We start from the raw sequence: 24,003 nt of genomic DNA on the forward strand, positions 1-24,003 counted from the left end.
CAGCACCACATCAGCAGCCTCACACCGGGCCTCCTTCTATTCCTTCTCTCTCGCGGCGCGCCCAGTCACCAAGTCAGACGCTCTTACCTCCACGACTGCCACGGCTCCCCTGAGCCATCGTGTCGGGCTCCACACGGGTCTCCCTGCCCCGGGCCTGTCCCCTCGAACTCCCACTGTCTACTACGGTGACTCACCCTAACACACAGACTCGGGTTATCTTATTCCCCTGCTTCAACCTCACTACACTCCTCCCCTCTAGCTTTCCATAACACATTGCATTTCCCATTAGTTAAAAAGTAACTTTCAGTAGCTCCCTAAACTATAAAAGGAATCTAAAAAACAGTTCACAGATGTATGGTTAACAAATGATCCAGTTGGACACAAAGCCACTTAATTCAAAACGTAACTGCAGCCAAAATAGCTGCAAGTTCCCCCAAAGGGCCCCTTTAGGGAAATGCCTAAAGCATCTCAGGACAGAACAGTGACTCAAACCATAATTGAAGTGACGTGAAAATGTAAAAGATGGAAAGGTCCACACCATGGTTCCCACTGATACCAAGCAGGACTCCCCTGGAGAGACAGAGGAGGAGCGGCCCCAGGCCCACTCGCTGAGGGTACGTACACTGTCACCCGTCACCCAAAAGAGGCACCGCCCCCTAGGGAGCGGCTGCGGCTTTCCGTGAGAAGAAACAAGGTAACGGCACCCCCACCCCACCATCTCCTCCCTCAACCACGCATTCTCCCACCACCTCCGCATCCTGCCCCCTGCCAGGTGGTCTGTTCTGGAACCCGGAACCCAGCAGGGTGCCTACCTGCGAGGGCTTGCTGGACCCGGCTGGGCTTCGGCATCTGCACAGGCACAGCGGCAGGGACGCTCCCAGGGCTGCTGGCAGGACCGCTGGGGAGGGAGGCACTAGGGGAGAGGAGAGAACAAAGCTTAACGTAGGAGCCGATTTAGCAGGAACAAGAGCCAGAGAAAGACCAAGATAGGAATTCGCTGGTGTTGCCGGGGCCACTTCGCAGCTTCACTCTGCATGGCTGCTTCTGTGTGAGTGAGGATTTCTGGGTTTTCTTTTAATTAAAAAGATCCTGATGTCTGGAAAGAGAATCAAAGAAATCTGAATTTCAGCACTCTTAGACCCAAACTAACCTACAGAATCTGACTGCTGAGGATGTGAAGCCCAGAGCCAGCCCCACCACCGCCGCAAAAATCAAGTGGGGACGTCAAACTCCAACCCAGGCATTGAGTGGGGGAAGCATCGGCTGGCAGGGCCAGAGCAGTGATGGGAGAGAACAGGGGCGGGGGGGGGGGGGGGGGGCGGCGGCTGGCGGTGAGCCTCCGCTTTTTACAAGCGATCAAGAAGGAAGCATAAACTGTCAAAAAAAAAAAAAAATGTTTTCCTGGGCAATTCAGACTCTGAAGACAATCCTAAAAGAATTCTGAGCTCACTCACTTTGTCAGAATAAGAGCTCTATGGTACCTGAAGAGGGGAAATCTGGCAGCAACCCGCTCTAACAAGTACTCAAGACCAGTATCACCAGTAATAGGGCCAATCAACACCAGGAACCCCAGAAATGGTGCTCTGAGAGGGACAGAACACCATTTTTGTGGTTCCTGCCAAAAGTGCATAACCTTAAGCATGAGAAACCAACAGACAAGCCCAAATTAAGGGACATTCGACAAAGTAACTCTTTAAAAGTGTCAAGGTTATGGGAGATAAAGGAGGAACTCCTACTGAAGGGAGGAAAGGAAGAAGAAAGCAAAACTGGATGCAAAGTGGGGTCCCCCAGGATCCTGGGACAGAATGGAAACAGTGGTGAAAAACCGGTGAAAATCGAGAAAAGTCCTTAGTTAACAGGAACGCACCCATGGCCATTCCCGGGTTCTGAAGACTGCAGCATGGTTATGAAAGATGTTTATGAGAGGAGTCAAGGAAGGGAGATATGGTAACTCTCTTCACTATTTCTTAACTTTTCTATAAACCTAAAACCAGTTCAAAATAGAAGAATTTCTTTTTGGATTTTTTTTTTTTTTAAATGGGGGTCTTGCTTCCCACAGTAACTATGTTTGAGTCATTTATCTGGTTCTAAGACATTCTATTTCTCAAGTGTTAATAAATCTACACGACTCTGGTTTGGGAAGAGCCCCACACTGGAGACCAGTTGGCGGAGATGGCCCGAAACGCCTGACAATCCACCCCCCCCACCCCGGCCCAATTCCCGCGTCTTCCAGCCCATCCTGCCCACGTTAAAGATGACCACACCAGAAGGGTTCCGAAACTTCTGCACAGTCCCTGCAGAATCCCAGAATCCCCAAAGACAGGGTCAGGTCGTATTGTCTGTTCCACAGGGCCTGGCCTGGGGCTGGGAAGGCGCTCAGGAAATGTCGGACAGTTCCCATCTACTGTGCTGCCCTTACAGCTGCCAGAGAACCAACAACCTGCCTGGTTCCCACAGTGCTCCTGGAAGCTGCCACAGATCCTTCCCTACCACTGCCCTGGGTCACAGATCCCACTGGTGGAAAGCCACATGGAGCTGGCTGGTCCTGCTCCAAACCAGAACCTCTCACTCGGCTGGTCCTGAAGCTGCCAAGGGCCCCGCACAGGGTTCAGAGCCCAGCAGGCACTTCGGTATTTGTCTGAGTGAAGAAAGAGGTTGTTTTGTTTTCATTTCTTGATTGTTCTCCCCAAAGAGAATAACCCGTGTGGCCACACTACTCACATCGTGGCCCCCGCCTCAGCTACACTCAAGCCTGAGGGAACAAGGGACCTGGCTCCGGAGTGCTCTGATAATGCAGGGGAAGAGCCAGGCATTCAGACCACCCACGCTAGGGTTTGGTCCCACTAAACTGATTTGGAGCAACCACCACCCCCTTCCTGGGCCTGTTTCTCCATTTGGGTTTTTTATTTTTTTTATTTTTATTTATTTTTTTTTTAATTTTTTTTAACGTTTTATTTATTTTTGAGACAGAGCATGAACAGGGGAGGGTCAGAGAGAGGGAGACACAGAATCCGAAACAGGCTCCAGGCTCCGAGCTGTCAGCACAGAGCCCGACGCGGAGCTCGAACTCAGACCGCGAGATCATGACCTGAGCCGAAGTCAGCTGCTTAACCGACTGAGCCACCCAGGCGCCTCCCATTTGGGTTTTTTAAAGGAAGGTAGATAATCTCTGACGGTCTTTGCAATTCTTAGGTTCTAGAAGTGAAGGAATTCCAGAAGGTAGAGCCCTTCTAGTCATGGGCTCAGGCAACCTTCGGGGCCTCCCCTGTTCCTGGGTCTACCTACAAGGCCCAACCTGGCTCTCTTGTCTGGGACTATCCCCAGGATTTCTACTCTTCTGTGAAGGCGAGATTGGACAGCCCCTGGGCAAAGGGCAAGGCTGGGAGGCTGGACCAAGGAAATGCATAGCCTCCTACCAGCTCCCCACAGGGTGAGCCAGCACTAATCAGCAACCCCGGGCAGCACGTGCAGTATGGGGAATGTGACACGGCTCGGGGCGGGGGGCTCTGGAGACCCCGCTAACAGCACCCGCTCCAGCTTAAAGCTGTGTGCCCTTGGCCAGGTCGAGTACCCTTTCTGAGCTTCAATTTTTCTATTCATAAGATGAGAACGATTCTAAAAGGCCCCTGGGGTGGTTGTGAGGCTCAATCCACAGCCCAGTACAAATGTCCACTGTTCCCCTCTTCTCAGAGGAGCAAAGGGGACACAGGAAAGCTGAGGAGCCGCCGGGTACCTTCCTGCAGGGCTCCCCTGAAACCTTGAAAACTGTAATACTGGAGCAAAAGGAAATGTCACACTTCCCAGCCCAACTCCTTAATCTTAAGAGGGGAAAGGAGGGACGTGGAAAGGGAACAGAGCTGACCCAAGGGCCTACAGCCAGTCGGGAGGAAGGTCCCCCTGGGACCCAGGACCCCCGAGCACCCAGGCCAGGCTGACAGCAGGTGGGAGTGCCTTTAGAGGCTGGGAGAACAGCAGTAGCAAGAACAGAGCAGATGAAAGCAAACCGGCAGAGCCATTTCCAAGGGCCATTTAGTGCAAAGGCAAGGCGCCCCGGGGCTCAGCCACACCAAAGCTGCAACAGACTGCAGGTCACGATCACTACCAGAAGTCATCAAAACGTTAAGCCACCACACCCCCTATTAAAGAAGACGAGAGTGTGCATGTGACACATTTTGGAAAGTTTTCCACCCCACATCATTAAAACACAAGTTTTGGTGCTTAAAGGGATAAAGTTCAGCTACTAGGAAATTTTCTTAAACCCAGCAGCTCAGTGACAGACAGACGAAGTCCCTTCTCAATGTATTACTGCCTACTCAGAAAGCCTCCCACAAGGAAGTCAGTCGGCCAAGGTTTTACCCAGGTTGAGCAAGAAGCGATGTGAAACCACACGGGTTCCCAAATAAAAACCACATGGGTTCCGTGAATTTTGATTCCACTCATTCACATGTTCTTTCCAGCGGCTACCAGTAAGTACAGCTGGTTCTCAGGCTTCCCCAGCCCATGGTGCCGCCAGCCTGCCACTCTCTGGGGAATTTTCAGTGAATGTAGTTGACAATCATTCACCTTGGAGAACCAGACCACAGCCCCCAAGGAGGTCGACCAAGGGGTCGAGTGTTTTCGATCATCCTAGCCCTGCTGGGTCAAGACACTAGGTATTTGTTACACCCCTTCCAGCCAGCTCTACGACACCCACCGGAAGGGGGTGAACTAAAGAGCATCGATGCAAATAAGACGTGGGAGAAATCCTGTTCTTCCAAACAAGGATAGGCCCATGCAAGTGAACTGTGCCTCTCCCAGCTCCTGAAAAGCTGGAGGAGATAAAGATGAACACCCACCTCAGGAGGAAGGCTCCTTCGAGGCGGTTTCAACTAACAGAGCTGGCTGGCCTGGTCCCCTTCCTGGCTTACAACCAAGGCAAGCAGGGCAAGTAGCAACACGCAGGCCCAGAAGCAAAGGTAAGACCTTCCCTTCTGTAACTTGCCTGGCCTGTACTAGGGGGCCCCCTGTGGCAGTCTCTCGGGCCCTCAGGCTGGGGAGGGGGGACGCCAGAGAAATATCAGGAGAGACCAATGGGAACCCTGTACCAGGACAGAGCAACAAAGCCCATCAATCAAATCACTTGGCTCAATCCCAGAATCCCAGTTCTAGAACTATCTAGAAATGTGCCTCAAAATAATCTGTAAGAACTTAAGAAGCCCCAGGAGGCTCAGCAGAACTGACCTAGTAGAAGAGGCTCTGGTCATGCTGATAACCATTCTGTGCTGGCAGACAGCACACTTTTCCCTGAAAGATCCTGACCCACTTACTATAGGGGGCCTCACAGCACGCTGGGTGGGGCTGGGACAGCCCAGAGCCCCGTTCGCTAACGCCCACGTGAAAATCCGGGGAGAAGGCCAAGTGAAAGCTCCTGTAGCCCCATTCCCAGAAAGAACTCAGGTCCACCTGCTCCCACTCCCTGAAGGAGATGCCCCCAGAAGATGCCCTGACCCATTCTCCTCCTGTCTATGGACTCCCCAAAGTCATCCCTCAAGATACCGCTGCCTTCCTATTACTCTGCCTTTAAGACAGCTTCAAGAACTCCACGTGTCCCTTACAGCCTGCTGTGGGGCCTGGTTTAACCCCAACTCTACCACTTGCTGGCTATGCTGCCAACCTTGTCAACCTCGGTGTGCTCACCCGTAAGCTGAGGACACCACTTACCATATGGTCACTATAAGGATTACTTACATCATTCACACAGCCTGCTCGATAGGGCCTGGCAATGTGTGCTCAGTGAATGGCAGCTGTCACCCTGTCTTACAGAAGCTGGCAGGGTCCTCTGAAACCTAGCTTTAAAAAATGCTAGGAGTGCCTGGGTGGCTCAGTTGGTTAAGCGTCAGATTTCAACTCAAGTCATGATCTCAAGGTTCGTGGGTTTGAGCCCCCCGTCAGGCTCTTTGCTGACAGTTCAGAGCCTACAGCCTGCTTCAGATTCTGTGTCTCCCTCTCTGCACCCCTGCCCTGTTCGCTCTCTGCCTCTCTAAAAATTAAATAAACATTGGGAAAAAAAAATTAGCTAGAGGTCCAGGAAGCCGCTGAGAAAGTGTTGTCCACACTGGGAAGCCCTCACTCACCATGGTCAAGGAGGCAGGGATGCGGCTGGGTGATGAGCAAGGCAGAACCAAGAAGCTGACTGGCCAACGTCAGTCCAAACCAACAAGATGTTGACCCCCTTGGGGGGCAGGGCAGTCACAGGCCCGCTACAGGCCCACACATCCAGTCACTACCCACCTTCTCCGGTCACCATCTCAGAAACCAGCCCCCCATCCCAGCTCCCATTTGGAATTCTCTAAATGTTCTCCAAGCCCAACACCCTCAGTAATGATCACTGACAAGGCCCCTTGTCAGTGACAGGTCTCCAAGCACCCAGAGAGCAGCCCCCACTGGCCACTCCAAGAGGTTTCCTGACTTTTAGGTGCTCCCTGGTCCGGATGGGGCACATTTCATCATCCCCCTCAAGGAGCAGAGAGCTCTAGGAGGCACTGGGCCAGACTACACCAGCATGGAAGCCGTCCTGTCACCTGATGCCACCTGCCACACACCCAGTGTTTTGTTCTCTCCTCAACCGACTGTTAAGCACCAAAACTGGGCTCACAGCCTCCCCCTGGACCAGACTGTGGGCTTGTGGGAGAGAATGTCCCACGTCTGTGTCTTCAGTGCCTGGCACAGAGGAGGAATCAACGAAACATTCTCAGGTGCACGGCACGAGCGATGTGGCACACAGGCACACCTTTACCTGCTCTACAGAGAACCTGATTCTCCTGGCTGGCTGCAAGCATTACTGTTTTTAACCCATGTGGCAACGACCAGCGCTCAAGCACCAGAGGTCAGGGAGGCTCCATGCATTGCAAGGCTGTGGAAGGCCAGCACCTGGGTACCAGGTGGCACATGCAAAGGAGACGATGCAGAGACAAGGAGGCAGGGGCCAGGTCTGTAGGTATTTGGGCACATCTTCCCAGCTAAGTAAAAGCAGAAACCCAAGCCTGCCGACAGGGCACAGAGGTAGACAATATGACCCTCAAAAACACATGATACCTGGCTCCGCCGGCAGTGGACAATCCTGGGGGCTGGTGCTGTGGTCCCAGGTGGGAGAGGCTGGAGCGGTAGAGGGGCTGGTTCCCCAAGGAGGGCGGTGCCCCACCCCAGGGGTTGGTGGTGTTCAGCCTGGGTGCAGACCTAGCCCCAGAGAGTGAGGGCTTATTGTACGGGGCAAAGGCCTGGTGGGTCCCAAAGACAATGGCGGTCCTGTGGGGGGGCTGGGGGACAGGGTAAGCCGGGAGGTTGGTCATGGAGTGGCGGTAGCGGCCCGACACGGGGCCAGTTCCACCACCACTGAGGCACTGATGGCAAGAGCAGGCGACTCCCGTGTGGCCCGGTGGGGCAATGATGGTGGTCACCGGGTATGGGGGTCCTGCTTGGCGCCGCACACTACGGCAGAAGCTCGAAGTCTTGTTGGTCTGCGTGTGGGTGGCGTAGTTGACGGTATAGTTGTACCCCAGGGGAGCCAAGTCCACAAGATGGTTGCCCCTGGCCACCTGCTGCTCCAGGAAGTCACAGACACTGGCTTCATATGCTGTCCAGGAGCCATCGTCACTCAGCCACTCCCAGACGATGCCCCGGCCCGGGGCTGAATGTTGGGGGAACAGATGCCTCCGCACAGCCCGCATGGTACCTGTTTGAAAAGGAGGAGGACACGTAAATGGCTAATCTGCTAGCCCCCCAAAACAAAAAGGGCTTAAAAATTATTTTTGGGGCGCCTGGGTGCCTCAGTCGGTTGAGCGTCCGACTTCGGTTCAGGTCATGATCTCATGGCATGGTTTGTGAGTTCGAGCCCCGTGTCCGGCTCTGTGCTGACAGCTCAGAGCCTGAGCCTGCTTCGATTCTGTGTCTCCCCCTCTCTCTGCCCCTCCGCCGCTCATGCTCTCTCAAAAATAAATAAACATTAAAAAAAAAAATTCTTTTTCTACAACCAAAAGAAACCAACATGGTCAGTGTACATAGGGTCATGTTGCTATCTGACCTAAAGGCTGGTACTGGTTATTCCTTCCAAATTTTGGGCGAAGGGTAGAAGGGTAGAAAGCTCCCTCTCTGTAAAGAAACTATGGCTCAAAGGGACCTAATGGCAGAGGGGGATCTGTGCTCCTCGGCAGGAGTAGGGGATACCAGGAGCTTAGGTCAAAGAACAGCTATGGCTCAGATTCCAGGCTTTTTCAAAATATTTCTAATGATGAAACGTATGTAGCTTCACTTAAAAAACTGGGAAAAAAAAAAAAAAAAGGAAAGTTAAGAAAATTAAACCGTCCATAATCTAACCACACAGCTTATATCACAATGCATTTCTTCCCATCTCATCTTCTAGACACGTCCTTTTAGGAAGCTGACAATCACATTGAAAACTTTTCGGGCTGTTTTCTTCTGTTAGGCCATCAGTTTTCCTTACATCTCTAAAATTTTATACATAACTCAGTATTCATTGTTACGTAAGTCTCTTACGTGGATGTACCATACCCTTTGACTCTTCGAGCAGCAACTACTGGGAAATACCCTGTGGTTAGCTTATATTCTTACTAAACCAAACCTGATGATTACAGAGAAAAATTAATTCGGGCCATGTTTCCAAGAATACTTGCCAAAAGATGATCACTGCAATTTGCTTCTACTGGTCTCCTGACCCCCACCTCGCCTCCATCCTTGGCAGCCAGAGGGATACTCTTCACCTCCAAATCAGATTACAGCACTCCTCTGCCCAAATCCTCCCACGGCTCCCCCTTTCAGAATAAAAGCCAAGGGGCGCCTGGGTGGCTCAGTCAATTGAGCGTCTGGCTTGATTTCAGCTCAGCTTGATTTCAGCTCAGCTCATGATCTCACAGTTTGTGAGACCGAGGCCTGCATCGGGCCCCGCGCTGACAGTGCGAAGCCTGCTTAGGATTCTCTCTCTCTGCCCCTCCCCTGCTTGTACTCTCCCTCTCCCTCTCTGTCTCTCAAAATAAATAAATAAACATGAAAAAAATAAAAAATAAAAAAAAGAATAAAAGCCAAAGCCAAAGTCCCTTCAAGGGACAACCTGCCCCTCCCTCAGGTCTGTCTTAGACCCCTTTCCTGGTGACCTGGTCACCCTGGCTCAGACCTCCACCTCTCCCAACACCTCCATTCCCTGGTTAACACTTACTGCCATCTAACACAATACACAATTTCCACATTACATATCTTGTTTGCTGCCTTTCTCAGTGGACTCTAAGCATCAGGAAGGCAAGGACTTTCTTCTGTATCCAACTGATTGGAAGGCTCAGTCCTCACACACCCAAGGACGCTGCCGTAGGGATCAGAGTAGTGTTTCTCAGTCTCCCCACCAGTGACATCCTGGGCCAAGAATTCTTTGTCGTGGGGCCAGTCCCGTGCATTTAGCAGCATCCCTGGCCTCTACTGACTAGACGCCAGTGGCTCCCTGCCCCACTTGTGACAATTAAAAATGTGTCCAAACGTTGTCAAATGTCCTAGGGGACAAAACACCCCCAGTTGAGAACCACTGGGTTAGACGGACGGGGAACAACTCCGAGGGGAACTTGGTGGTCCCATTCTCAGTAATACTGATCAAAACACACAACAAACCCTAATGTGAGCACACAGGAGAATAAAGTAACCTGCTCAGGTCACACGGACACTGTGCAGCGGAAGCAGAACTCATCACCAGGCCCTCTTAACTAGCACGGCACTCTTCCTCTGTGCTGGCCTCTCTGCCCACAAGCCCCTCCATTTCTGCAGGTGGAAGCAGGCAGTTTGGGTTTAGGAAACAGGGGGGAAGGGGCGGGGCGGGCCTCTGCCCTGCGCTCTCAAGGCACTCCCTACTACTAAGAGGTACATCCTATACTGTGGTACCTGTACCACTCACAGCACCTGTCGGGGACAGGATGAAGGGCCGAGAGTCAATTCTATATATAACTCCACCATCAGCATGGCACCTGGCCCAAAGCAGGTGCTCCAACACGTACTAGAGGCAGGAAGTGTCTTACCAGTGTCCTGGCGGAACTGGGTCCAGCTGGGGAGGTCAATGATGTAAGGGGCCAGCGAGGGGTCAGCTTGGCCTAAGGGGATGCTGTGGGCCAGACTCCCCAGCCCGAAGCGCTGGCCCTTCTGCTGGACAAACTGCTGCTCGATGTAGCTGCAGACAGTGGCACTGTAGGGGTGCCAGGTGCCCAGCCCGTCCTGCCATTCCCACACGGCCACTGCCACGGGGCTGGTGTACACCTGAGCCAGGGAAGGGCCTGGGGCCATGGCCATCTTCCCCAGGACTCCCTCTTCCTTCCCAAATGGTTTCAGACCACTCTGGGCTGAAGTCTCGGGTTCATTGCCCAGTGCTTCCAGCAGACCTGTAAACAGGACAAACAGTTATCAACATACACGGTGTCCCTGAGAGTTGGCCTCAATGCAGGGGGAAAAAAAATATTTTCCCACAATCACTTTTTTCCCTAAAAGAAAAGAGCATTGTGAATCAAGTACCTGATCCTGTCTTTTTGTTCAGGCAGCCAGGAAGAATTCAGTCAATCAAGCAACGTACCTGCCTCTGTAAATGTTCAGCAAGATACTGTGGAGTGAATTTTGGGTGCTAATCAACAGCCCAGCTTCTTTTTACCAATCATTTCCCTCTGACCTAACTACTGAGTATATCCTTGTATACTGTTTTCGTGAATCACCCCAAATCCTTCGTGCACTGAGGCCACAATGACCCCTTACAATTATGTGAACACTCTATGGTTTCCAACGCAGGTTTGGGAGATACCGCTATGCTCCTGATGGGAAAAACCTGTGTCTCAGAAAGGACTGGGGGCTCAAGGACCCTCAAGAGGGTCAATGGCAGAGCTGAGACTGAAAGCCTGGTCCTAGCTCCGCCCAGGTCTCCAGGGTACCCAGGAGACTTCATTAACCATGAAGGGCGCCCTAGATAAACATTAAGATCTCACAGATGCAGAAGGCCGGCCTCTCCACACCCGTGTCTGGGCCTAGCTGACCATCAGTCAGGCCCAGAGAGTTTACACCCAGCTCCTGAGACACTCTTCTCTCAGCCACCCTCGCCCATCCTCTTCTCTTGTAAACTCTACTCAGCCTTGAGGCCCAGCCTGTGTGGTTCAGGGAGCCCTTCCCTGGCTCACGTGAGCTTCTGCCTTGCAGCACCGGCCAGAATGCTAATGCCTCTATATATGTATGAGGAGGAGGACGTTCCAGATTTTTCTGCTCCTCCAGACGGCAGCGAGCCGGGGAGTCTGTCTTGTCCACAGTCATATCGGCAGCTCCAGCAGAGATCCTGTCATGTGCTAAGTGTTGTATACATACTAGTCGACAACACGGCTGAACGCGAAGCCGCCTGCAGCGGTCTGAGGAAGGGCGCTATACCGTGAACGTACCGCGCCAGGCGCCCGGAGCACCAGCACCCGGAGTTCAGGAGGAACAGGACCAGTGTAGTGGCAAACGCCAAATATACCTGTCTCGTGTACGCCTAACAGACTGACAAGGTGGCATTTCTCCCACTTTACAAGGCTCAGAGAGGTCAAGGTCTTATTGAAGGTCACATGAATACTGTTGAGTGGCGGCAGAGAACAAGCCCAGGTCAACCGGCTCTAATGTCCATTTCTGAGAGAGGAAAACTCAGCCTGACTCCACCTTGGGCTCCACTTACAGGCCGCGCTGAGAAAGGCGGAAGGAGAGAGGAAGCTGTGTCCCAAGTCCCCCAGCACCCTCAGCAGTTACAGCACGTCCACCCAGGGCCCCGGTGCCAGTACGGTTCCCAGTCACACCATCTGTTCGGATTCCTACACAACCCTCTTAAGTGAACACGCTGAATTTTCTCCCCATTTTGCAGATGAGGAAATCAAGGCCCAGGCAGTTGTGGGGACTTGCTTACACAGTGGGACCCTGGGCTTTTTGCTGCTGTCCCTGCGAGTGCACTGCACTGTCAAGGTGTCGAGAAGGCCAACGACACCCGCCACAAGGAAGGCAGAGCTGGAGCCCTAGGTGAAAGGAACAGGCACAGGCTTACTTACTCCACTCGCTGTGTCATCCTGACAGAGGTACCCGAGCTCTCCAAGTTTGCTTTCCCCTACTTGACAATGATGATAACAACATCCATGTTCTGTGCTTTTCACGGGCATTCAGACAGACAGGTGGTACAGAGCACACAGCACAGCACCTGGCACACAGCAGATATCCGCGGAGCCTGTCCTCCCTCCCTTTCCCTGCCCACCCCTGCCCCCCATCCCCCGGGGCCTCCCTCCCACCCCTCAAGTCCGGGTGAGGAGCGGCAGCCTGGGGCGGCACTGGGCTACACAGCACGAGAACGCGGGCGATGAGTCAGGCCTGCAAGAACGCGGAGCACGCCCGCGGGTGCCAGGGCCGCCAGTGAGCTGCCAGCTGCTCCAATGAGAGCACACGTCCCACTCTGGAGGATCAGACCTGGGATGCCCTCGGGCTGGCTGGCTTATTAGCTCCGTGACTACAATTAGAAGTCTCTGTAACCACATCCAGGTACAAATCACAGGACCGGTTTCAGAGCCAGCTACTCCCGGCCCGGACTTTCCTCCTGGCACCTCCTGGCAGGCATCACTCACCCGGCAGGCAGCGGGGGCCTCCCACAGATCAGCACCCATGGTCCGCTCCAGCATGTCCGCACATCCCCGGATGAACCAACTCGCAGAACTTTGCCAAACAGCCAGAGAAATGCAGGCTAGTGCTGCAGCTCAAGTTTTTCCTGAACGTGTTCGGCCTCCACCGACCAGGGGCGCACCCTCCTCAGGCACTGTTGGGGTCCTAAAGACCCAGAGATGAAGAAGACACGGCCACTGGTCCCCCCTCAAACCAAGGCCTCCACCTTACATCCAGCCATACCAAATTTTAGCAAGTGCCAGAGCATTCCAAGCCATTTCCTACCACCTCACAGCTGTAGATCCTGCTGCTACGTGTGTCCAGACTCCAGTCTTCTCTTCACTAAGAACCCAAACATGACCATCTTTCCAGAATCAGTCACAGCACCCCTCTCCTGAGCCCTCTGACCCACACCTCACCAGAAAAGCGCTGACTCCACCCACCTGTGAGTCTTCACTGTGTATCCTACTTATCCAAACACGAACACGACGACATCCACTGGTCTCGGTGTCTGTCTCCCCACCGGAACAGGAACTCTCTGAGGACAGAGCTAGTGCTGGCCCAAAGCTGGGGCTTCAGTTCTTCAAATGCCTAATATCCCAGAGGGTCTAAAACCCCAGCGGACAGAAGAGAAGTGAACCTTCTGCTCCAGGGGCCTGGGGCACATCTGAAGCAATGCCCAAAAATGCCCACTGGCATGGTACCTGAACAGAGCAATCACCCATGTCCAACAGCCATGTCAATGCGCCCATTCTCTGCAACAACCTCAGCCATCACGAAGCTGCAGTCCAAAAACCTAATTTGTCTCGGCTCCTAATGATGGGGGCTATTTAGGGTGTCCCTAATTATGAAAATAATAATTATTATAATTGCCCATAGAAATAGTCCTCGATCTAGAAGTAACCTGAACACCTACAATAATGGAATTCTTAAATAAGTTACAGTACATTCTAATGATGGAATATAAGTGTTGAAAAATGTTTACAAAAGGCTTACAGACCTGGGGCACCTGGGTGGCTCAGTTGGTTGAGCAACTGACTTGATTTCGGCTAAGATCATGATCTTGCGGTTCGTGAGTTTGAGCCCCACGTCAGGCTCTGCGCTGACAGAGCAGATTCTCCCTCTCCCTCTGCCCCTCCCCTGCTCCCGCTCTATTTCTGTCTCTCAAAATAAGTAAACACTTAAAAAAAAGAAAGGCTTACAGACCTAAGATAATGTTCACAACAAATGAAAAATACAAGATATGGAACTGCACAGGCCCCGCCGTTAGGCAGGAGGGTGTGCCCTTTATTGAACACCTACTGCGGGGCACACACTCTGCCTGGTGCTCTTGTCATCCAGCTCTCAACCCTCAACTGGAATTATGCCCATTTTATAGACGAGAGAACTGAGGCCAAAAGAAATTAAGAATTGGGGTGCCTGGCTGGCTCGGTCAGAAGAGCATGTAACTTTTGATCTCAGGATTGTGAGTTTGAGCTCCTCATTGGATATAGAGATTACTTAAAAATAAAATCTTAAAAAAAAAAAAAAAGAAATTAAGAATTTACCAAAATCTATGATGCCATAAAACCTATGTCCTTTCTGCCCTGCATGAACTAATTTTTAAAAGGCTGGAAGGAAGGGGCGCCTGGGTGGCTCAGTTGGAGGAGCCTGACTGAGACTCTTGATCACCATGAGTTCAAGCCCCATGCTGGGTGCAGAGATTACTAAAAATAAATAAACTTAGGAAAAAAAAAAAGGCTGAAAGGAGAAAAAAGACTGGAAGGAAGATCTCTGAAATGTTAATAGGAGTGATGGATCATGGGATTTTTTTTTTTTTTACCTCTTTCTGTACATACAAATGCTCTACAATGGTCATATTACTTCTTATGAGACCAAAGTAACATTTTAAAAAATATTAACGGGGCACCTGGGTGGCTCAATCGATTGAGCGTTTGACTCTTGGTTTCAGCTCAGCGCATGATCTCATGGTTAATGGATTCAAGCCCCATGTTGGGCTATGCACTGGCAACTCGGAGCCTGCTTGGGATCCTCTCCCTCTCTCTTTCTGCCCCTCCCCTTCTCACCTTGTCTCAAAATAAATAAATAAACTTAAAAAATAAATTAAAAATATCAACAACCTTGACCACGAAGAAAACCTTCCTGCTTTCCTTCGCATTTTCTTGTGCAATTTAGCTGCAAATCCTGTCCACAGTACTGTGGCTGCGAGGCACAGAGGAAATCTGCTGTTCTACCAGAGAGGAGTTTTCACACATAAGAAAAAAAGTTACATGTGTCCCAGAGTCTTTCTATCCCCAGAGGATTTAGAAAAGCTTTCGAACAAGATCTGAGCTGGCACAAGAACGTGAGTGAAAACCATCCTGCCTAATTGTGGGCCTCCAGGTGGGTGAACCACACGAAGGGATCCCACCACAGCTGCGGCCTCTGGGCAGAAGACTTCGAGTGTGGTTTTTAAAGCAGTGCTCACACTGAGCGATGATCACCACCTTGCCAACACGTGAGGACCCCACTTCATCCCTCCAAAGCCCACCCGTGCCGGGCTCAGCAGTTCACCCTGCAGTCCATGCTTGGGACAGTGGCTGTCCCACACCCTCCAATGTCCCGAGAGGAGATGGAAATGGAGAGATCTGTCAGGACCCCCTCGGCGCGCGCACACGTGCTCCACACTCGGTGACTTTGGGGCAGTCACTTCCCTGTCTGTAGACTCCACCACTCAGGCGGTCAGATGGGTTTGCCAGCCTGTTACAAGCAGTGGAACCTGTTTCCAAATGTGATCACAGGCCGCCCACTGAATAAAATATAGGAACACGAGGTGTTCTTTTTGACACAGAAATGGTCTTCATTCCTTCTTCTCGAAACGCCCAGGATGCTCTTCTGCAGAAGAGTTCTGAAGGGCATGGATGGGAAATCAGCGAGAGCAGGCAACCAGGAGGCCTATTTTTTTTTTTTTTTTTTTAAGTAGGCCCCACACCCAGGCCCGACACGGGGCTTGACCTCACGACCTAGAAATCAAGACACTTAACCGCCGGAGCCACCCAGGTGCCCCAAGGAGGCCTATTTTCTATTCCACCTCTTCTTCGGACCCTTTCCAAGAAGCTCAGCCTGAAACTCCATACCCACCAGTTGACCCAGGGAGTATAACCTTCCCAGACCTCTCACAGTGCAGCCAGCCCCCCGGGTCCCATCAGGAAGCCCTCCCGCAGACCTGGGAAAGTCCAATCCTGCACACAAGCCCAGCAAAGAAATGTTCTACCTGACTAGAAACGTTTTTAATACAAATTAAAAACAACGGAACATTATTTTTTGGCCTATCAAAATAGTAGAAAAAACAACACACACACACACACACACAAACACCCCTTAATTTCAATACTTGGTGCTGGCAGGAGTACAGAGTCCTCATATCACTGGGAAGGATAAACCCTTTCCAGAAAAGTGTGGTAATAGGTATCAAGTGGTTTAGAAATGCTTACTCACTTTGACCCAACAATCTAAGGAGATTATAGAAAACCTTTGACATAAAGGTATTTGCTGTAGCACTATTCTGACCAGGTAAAAGAGAAGCAGAGAGAAAACTCAACAGAAACACTAAAATGTTCGGGACAGCTGCGGCCACTGACTAGAGAAACCTCAGGAGGCCTTTTGTTCAACTTCCTTACGTACCTGAACTCTTCACATTTTCTAAAGTGAGAAAGTAACTTCTGTTAGCAGTAACACGTCTCTTTAATATGCCCAACACCTTTAAAAGATCATAAATAGAAACCAAACCAGCACCACCGTCATGACTTAGCATTGTTACTTTAGATGGCCACTGACTATCCCAGCAGGTTTCACAAACAACAGACCTGGTCAGAGTACCTCTGACCTCTTTGCCAAGAGACATCCCCATCTCTGAGTTGCAAGAAAAGGTGCAACCACCCAGGTGCCTGAACTACTGCAAGAGGTAGGCACTGCAAGAGGTAGGCACTGCAAGATGAGGCTTTTGTCTTGAAGAGAGATGGCTCGAGCCGGTGCCGCCCAGAACTTACTAGGTTTCTGAGTTATGGAAGCATACTAATACATGATCTGTCCCTTGCACGCTGGAAGGGAAGTGATAACTCCTCCTCTAGCTGTGCCTACCTGAGCCCTCCAGGGGCTGGTCAGGGCAGAGCCTTCAAATAGGGCACCGAAAGCCACAGGCGACAGGCACTAGCAGATGGCAGGCACTAGCAATCTTTGATCCCCTGTATCGAAGGATCCCTTTGATCCTTCTCTACCAGGAGCAATGTGACCACTGGCGACCTGTCAGGACAGAGCCCTGGTCCCCAGGCCCACCCAGGGGTCAAAATGGGGGAGCAATGGAAGCAGTGGCAGGAGTAACAGCGATGACTACCAACCAAGAGCTTACGAGGCACCAGGCACTAAGAAACTCACATGAATCCTGGGGTGGGTCTTCTCCTGACTTTATAGACGAGAAGAGGAGGCAGAAAAGGATGACCAACCCGCCCAAGAATACACGGGTATAAAGAAACCCAAATCTGTTCCCAGGGTCCACTGAGACAGAAGGGGTCCACTGATGCTGGACAAATCGGCCTGCCAGATGTGTTTTTCCTGGCCTATACAGTTTTCAGTTTTTTTAAAAACTGAGTTGATGTTTAAAAATTGGAATATTCACCATTAAAAAAAAAAATTCCAGATTTCCAGCTTTTAGAAAGCAGAAAAGTTGGCAACATTTGCAGCGCTGACCTAGATTCATTATCCATCCGGCAACAACTCACTAAACCACTGTGGTGGCTGGGACACACTCTCGCCAGGTCACCACGGTTACCGTGACACCACCACCCCCCCCCCCCCCCCCGGCAGGAGTCAGCAACCTTCTCCTGTAAGGGGCCAGAAAGTACACATATATTTTAGGTTTTGCAGAACACAAGGCATCTGTCGCATCTATGCAACTCTGCCACGACAGTGTGAAAACAGCCACAGACAATGTGCAAACTAACCACAGAGTGATCAGTGTACAGCTTCCCCAACACCCATCGCCGTGCTCACAGCGTCCTATAGTTGAGCAATACTTCTCTGAACCCACATCTCTATCAGAGAGTAGGAAAGGGCCTCTGCCGACATGCCAGTCTTCCCCCAGTACCTGAGGGCAGCTTGAGACTCTCTACCCTGTGAAATCTTTACTTACACCCACTCCTCCACTCTGGCAGAAGAGGCCACTTCTAACAATCAATGTCCATGTAATATCTGAGTGCAATTATCTACCTGGCCCTCCACTAGGGCATAGGGTCCTTAAGGCAAGGACTAAGGTCAGGAAAAGACTTTTTAAACAAGATACAGAACGCTGAGTACAAAAACAAAAAAGAAAAAAAAAGGTGGGGGGGCGCCTGGGTGGCTTGGTCAGTTAAGCATCTGCCTCTTGATTTTGGCTCAGGTCATGATCCCAGAGTCATGGGATCAAGCACCACGTCAGGCTCTGTGTTGACGGCACCGAGCCTTCTTGGGATTCTATCACTCCTCTCTGCCCTTCCCCCACTCACACACTCTCTCTCAAAATAAACAAACATGAAAAAAAAAAAAAATTTCACTATGTGAAAATTAAGAATGATTGTTCAACATGGGGCACCTGGGTGGCTCAATCGGTTAAGCGTCCAACTTCGGCTCAGATCATGAACTCATGGTTCATGAGTTCAAGCCCCACGTCGGGCTCTGTGCCGACAGCCTGGAGCTTGGGGCCTGCTTCGGATTCTGTGTCTCCCTCTCTCTCTCTGCCCCTCCCCTGCTCACACTCTGTCTCTCTCTCTCTCTCAAAAATAAACATTAAAAAATTTTTTAAAAGAATGGTTGGTCAACAAAAGACGTCTTTAAGTAGAATGACCCATTACAAGCTGGAAGAAAATACTCACAATATGAACAAAGGATTGAAATCAAGAATATATAAAGAACTCTTACAACCAGTAAACAATAAAAAGTTGGCAGAAATCATAAGCAAATACTTCACAGGAAACACACATGCCAATAAGCTCATGAAGAGATATTCAATGTCAGGGTTCAGGAACATAGAAATCAAGATCCCAACGATCCCATTTTATATCCATTCAATCAGGAAAAGTGAAGTCTGCCTATAGTGAGTGTTGGCAAAAACGTGAAGCAACTGAGTCCCATGCGCTGGTGCTGAGGGAGTGGATACTGGTAGGACCACTTCAGAGAACAGTCTGGCTACATCTATGAAAGTTGCACATGATGGATGACCCAGCAAAATATCACCCCTAAATTCATACCCGAGAAAACCTCTTGCACCTGTACTACAGACGTGTATGGGGATGTTCAGAGCAGCACATTTGCAACAGCAAAAATCTGGAAACAACTAAGTGCCCATCAGTGGAAGATTAGATGCATAAGCTGTGGTGTGTTCACGGATTCTTCAGTAGTGAATACGAATGAATCAGAGGACATGCGATAAGATGGGAAATCTTAGCAACGTTTTCTTACTTTCCTCAGAAACACATAAAACTACATGAGCATGAAAGCGAGGGGAAAATGGTTATCTCAGGATGGGGAGAATGATAAAATGACTACAGGTAAACTTTCGTTTCAAGCTTTTGTTCTGGGTGGGTGGAACGCGGTAACTTACTACATTCCTTACAAATCACTTAGGAAATAAGTAAAAGCAAGCCATGCGTGAACAGTGATGAGCATGTATTAATCTAGCTCTGTGTTTACCCAAAGTAGAAATGAAAACCAACACATTTTAACCCAAGTACCAAGCCCTACCCCTGACACAGGGTTTCTGTGTGGCCCATGGCCCCATTCCTGCTGGCCTCTTAGGTACTTTTAATATGTCTGAACCCGGGGGCGTCTGGGTGGCTCAGAAGGTGAAGCAACCGACTTCGGCTCAGGTCATGATCTCATGGTCCGTGGGTTCGAGCCCTGCGTTGGGCTCCGTGCTGACAGCTCAGAGCCTGGAGTTGCTTCGGATTCTCTGTGTCTCCCTCTCTCTCTGCCCCTCCCCTGCTTGCACTCTCTCTCAAAAATAAACAAACATTAACAAAGCTTTTTTTTTTTTTTTTTTTTTTTTTAGTTTAATATGTCTGAACCCAGACTCATCTTCCTTCCTGATTGTCCTTTCCCCCTGGATTCCCTGGCCCCAGGCAGTTACGAGAAAAAGCTGGGTTTCTACATCCTCACAACCTTTCCCCTCCAGCCCCGCAGCTGCCACGGCTTCCTTTTTCTCCTCCCTCCTCAGGCCCTGTTGCTTGGGACTTATATGCCTCTCACCCTGATAAGTATTCTCTCTGAAGTGGCCTCCCCAAATCTGTCTCTCCTTCTGGTCCACCTGAGAGGCAAGTGCAAGATTGAGCCTCCCGAAGTATACTTCCGGAATAAAGTTCAAGTTCCTTAGGTTGACACTGAAAGCCCATCACAGTCTGGTCCCTTCCTATCAACTGTATTTGCCAGGGAGCTTCCCTTCAATACCTTACTTTTGTCTGTGCCTCCCCTTCCCCCAATCCATACCTGCTACCCCCATATACATCCAGTTTTCCCACCTCCATACCTTGGCTCTGTGCAGAATCCCACCCACGTAGCCACACATCCTCACCTTACCCATACTTTCAAGACCCGATTTATTTATTTTTTATTTTTTTATTTTTTTTATTTTTTTTATTTTTTTAATTTTTTTTTTTTCAACGTTTTTTATTTATTTTTGGGACAGAGAGAGACAGAGCATGAACGGGGGAGGGGCAGAGAGAGAGGGAGACACAGAATCGGAAACAGGCTCCAGGCTCCGAGCCATCAGCCCAGAGCCTGACGCGGGGCTCGAACTCACAGACCGCGAGATCGTGACCTGGCTGAAGTCGGACGCTTAACCGACTGCGCCACCCAGGCGCCCCTATTTTTTATTTTTTTAATGTTTATTTATTTTTGAGAGAGAGAGGGGCAGAGAGAAAGCACCACTGGGGGAGGGGCAAAAAGAGTGGGAGACAGAAGATCTGAGAGGTGGGCATCACTCTGACAGCAGAGAGCCCAACGTGGGGCTCGAACTCACGAACCGTGAGATCATGACCAGAGCTGAAGCCGGACGCTTAACAGACTGAGCCACCCAGGCGCCCCAGGACCCAATTTAAACAGCACCTCCAAGATGCCTCGATGTGCCCGACTGAAAGAAAACACCCGCTTATCAACTTCCACAGCACCTGTCTGCCCTCCACAGTTCTCTACGTCCATTCTATCTCTCCAAGGAGACTATGAGCAAACTGGGGGCCACATCTCATGGCATAAGGAAACAGTCACAAAGAGAATAACCCAGTCGAATCCATCCCATACTTTCCAGCCAGTGTGCTCATCTAAAATGCCTCTTCTGGGGCGCCTGGGTGGCTCAGTCGGTTAAGCGGCCGACTTCGGCTCAGGTCATGATCTCGCGGTCTGTGAGTTCGAGCCCCGCGTCGGGCTCTGTGCTGACAGCTCAGAGCCTGGAGCCTGTTTCAGATTCTGTGTCTCCCTCTCTCTGACCCTCCCCGTTCATGCTCTGTCTCTGTCTCAAAAATAAATAAACGTTAAAAAAAAAAAAATTTTTTTTTTAAATAAAAAAAATAAAATAAAATAAAATAAAAAATAAACTAAAAAATAAAATGCCTCTTCTGCTAAAATCCTGCTCCCCGGAGCCTTGGCAGGGCCCCCAAAACCCTCCGCGCTCAGCCCTCTGCCTACTTCACCAGCCTCCTCTACCCCACACCCGTCTCTTGTTGCTTCTGCCACAGGGAGCTCCTTACAGGGGCCCAGGCACACCAGGCAACTTCTGGACTCTGCAGACGTCAACTCCTCTGTGGGGCTTCTTCCCTCCTTTCCAAATCCTACTCCTCCTCCACGACTCACCTTAGTTTTCCTCTTCCCTCCTACCCCTTCCTGGACAAACGGGGTCGGGGGGGTTGGGGCTCTGCCCTGCGACTCCCCCCTCTCCCCCTCCACACATATCGCACCAACAACACCTTGCCACTATCTGTGGTTTGTCTGTCTGTTCCACGAAACCATGCGTTCCCGGGCGACAGAAAGAACCGTTGCCCACCAGTGGACCCCAGCACTGGGCATGGGCCTTGACACAAAGGAGGTACCCGGTTTTGTTTGTGCAGGAAAAAAAAAAAAGACATAAACATTTCCAGGTCAGATGCAGAAAACATGACTTGTGTCCTTCATCCCATAAAGCATGCCCTAATGGAAACCACGTGGAAAGTATCCTCTAAGACTGGTTAAACAGGAGAAGCCCTTGGCAAGAAAGCACTTGAATTTATTTGAAGACAGTTGGCAATCAACTATCAACTCCCAAGGCTGACTTTTCATCCCGGAGACCTCAAAGTCCAGCCTCCCCTACCGAAAACCAGATTGAGAAGGGAGCATTGTAACATCCCCGGGGCTCTTACCTTCTCTCTCTGGAGAGCTGGCACAAACTGTCCCTTCTTGATGGAGACAGTAGATCCTTAGGAGGACTGACTTGTTTGAGTTCCCATCTTGATATAAACGCAAACAACAAAAGCCGAGCAAATCCGAAAGGCCTGCTGACTCGGCAACACAAATTCCAAGGCACCTTTGCCAACAAGGAAAAAGATGATCAGGTTTTAAATTGAGAAACAGCAGTCAGTGAAAGCGAACGCACAGATGTTGGGTCTGTGTGCTGCGGCTGGGGACTGGAAACCACCAGGTTTATTTTCCAACAGCCTGGGCAGGGCAGAAGGTACAACGGTCTCCCTCCACCCACTCAGTCATCAAGGGAACGGTGGAAACAAACAAACAAACAAACAAACAAACAAACACCTCAGCAATTTCACGAAAAGGCCTAAACGGACTCCATAAGCCACTCTGCGGTGATAAGTATCCAGAAAATTAACACACCAGAGAGGGTGGAAGTTTGGCCAAGGTCACACAGCAAAAGAACAAGAGGCCTAGTTACAGCTACCCTGATGGTAAAGCCTGATATTGGCTTCATCAGAAAGTTCACCTTCCAGAACTCCAGAGGAGCTAGGACGGCAGGCAGAAATATTCGGAGTTCATTCTTAAGGGGCCAAGCGCCCGTGCACACACCATTTCCATTGTTACTGGCACTTAGGGAAGTGGAACCAGTGTGGAGGGGAGCAGCTGGCTTGAGGGGAGGGGGGCGGACGGAAGGCCAGCTTCAGAAAAGAAGGTCTTCTAAATCCTCCTCCACATACATTATGCACCCCTCAAAAGTAACCCAGGGCCCCAGCAAACTCCTGTTTCCTGGAGGGCGACCCCTACTTGAGCCGAGGGAAGCAGAGTTACGGGGCAAAAACTCTTTCAAAGTACGGCCCCGGGCTCCAGCGAAGTCGTCCACCTGAAGGCAGACCCCGGACCCCGGGAGAATCCACGCCCTCACCGCGTAGCCCGGTGACAAGGCCACCCCCGCCTCCTCCCGGTCCTGTGGGGAGGGGTACCCACCTCGCGACGGCCCCAAACTCCCAGGGTCTGCGCCCCTCCCCCTGCTAGCCCTTCGGCTTCCACCCGGCGTTCACCCTCGCACCCGGCACCCAGTCCCGTCCTAAGCTGCCCGCGCCTCCGATTTCCCCGACGCGGCGGCCCGTCCTCCCAATCCCCCCCGGACCTCACCCCGGGGCTCTTCCCCGGCCCGGCCCTCCCTCACTCGCACGCCCGCCCCCTTCCGGTCCCAGCTCGGCTCGCCCCCCGTCCTCCCCCCCCCCCACCCCGCGCCCCCGGGACCCCAGCCCTGACGACAAGCAGGTGGCCTGCCCGCCCCTCTCACCGAGGCTGAGGAAGGCGAGGGGGCAGGCTGAGGGCACCGCCGCGCTCGGGCTACAGCTGGGGTTCGGCCTGGGCACCGCTCCCGCTGAAGCTCCGACTCTGAGGACGCAGCCAGAGTGAAACTCGGCGTCGCAGCTTCCTAGCGCCCCGGTGCGCATGCCCAGGACGCGGGGCCTTCTGGGAAATGTAGTTCCGTGGGTTGGGGGCGGGGCGGGGCCCAACCCGTCGCGCACCTGTTCAGGTGTATCTATTCCTCCTCAGTCTGTTCACTCACTGACTTCGTTAACTTACTGACTCGTTTTAGGTACTTTTTACCGATACGTAGGTGATGTCAGGCCCTGTGCTGGGTACCGGGGATTAAAACGTGAGTTATGAACTTGGTTTTTCTCCTGGGAGAGCTTCGTATCTATTTGGGGAGACAGATACTCAAACATAGAATTACAGTACAGTGGGATAAATGGGAGTTTGAACACAGGAGTTGGAGCGCAGAAGGGTGTGTTTAATTTGAGAGGGGGTGTCAGGAAGACATCACAAAGGGGTGTTGCATGAATTGGATTTTGAAGCATATATAGGGGTTTGCCA

General features: G+C 51.2%; 1 protein-coding gene across 3 annotated transcripts in view; it reads right to left on the reverse strand.

Moving 5' to 3' along the window:
* DTX2 (deltex E3 ubiquitin ligase 2) overlaps positions 1–23,565 on the reverse strand; it is a 36,099-nt gene extending 12,534 nt beyond the window's left edge. For 2 of the 3 annotated variants that reach the window (XM_060649237.2, XM_060649234.2), the window contains exons 1-5: positions 23,423–23,565; positions 22,068–22,231; positions 10,050–10,406; positions 7,075–7,711; positions 813–913 (exon numbers count right to left, since the gene is read on the reverse strand). In XM_060649237.2, the coding sequence (XP_060505220.2) occupies positions 813–913; positions 7,075–7,711; positions 10,050–10,317 (1,006 nt within the window). In that variant the 5' untranslated portion in view covers positions 10,318–10,406; positions 22,068–22,231; positions 23,423–23,565. Of the gene's footprint in view, positions 1–812; positions 914–7,074; positions 7,712–10,049; positions 10,407–22,067; positions 22,232–23,100; positions 23,243–23,422 lie in introns of those variants that run through there. The other variant, XM_060649236.3, reaches the window with a different exon arrangement.
* Positions 23,566–24,003: the final 438 nt, after the last annotated feature.

The sequence above is a fragment of the Panthera onca genome, chromosome E3, assembly GCF_046562875.1.
Source record: "Panthera onca isolate mPanOnc1 chromosome E3, mPanOnc1 haplotype 2, whole genome shotgun sequence".
Taxonomy (NCBI): domain Eukaryota; kingdom Metazoa; phylum Chordata; class Mammalia; order Carnivora; family Felidae; genus Panthera; species Panthera onca.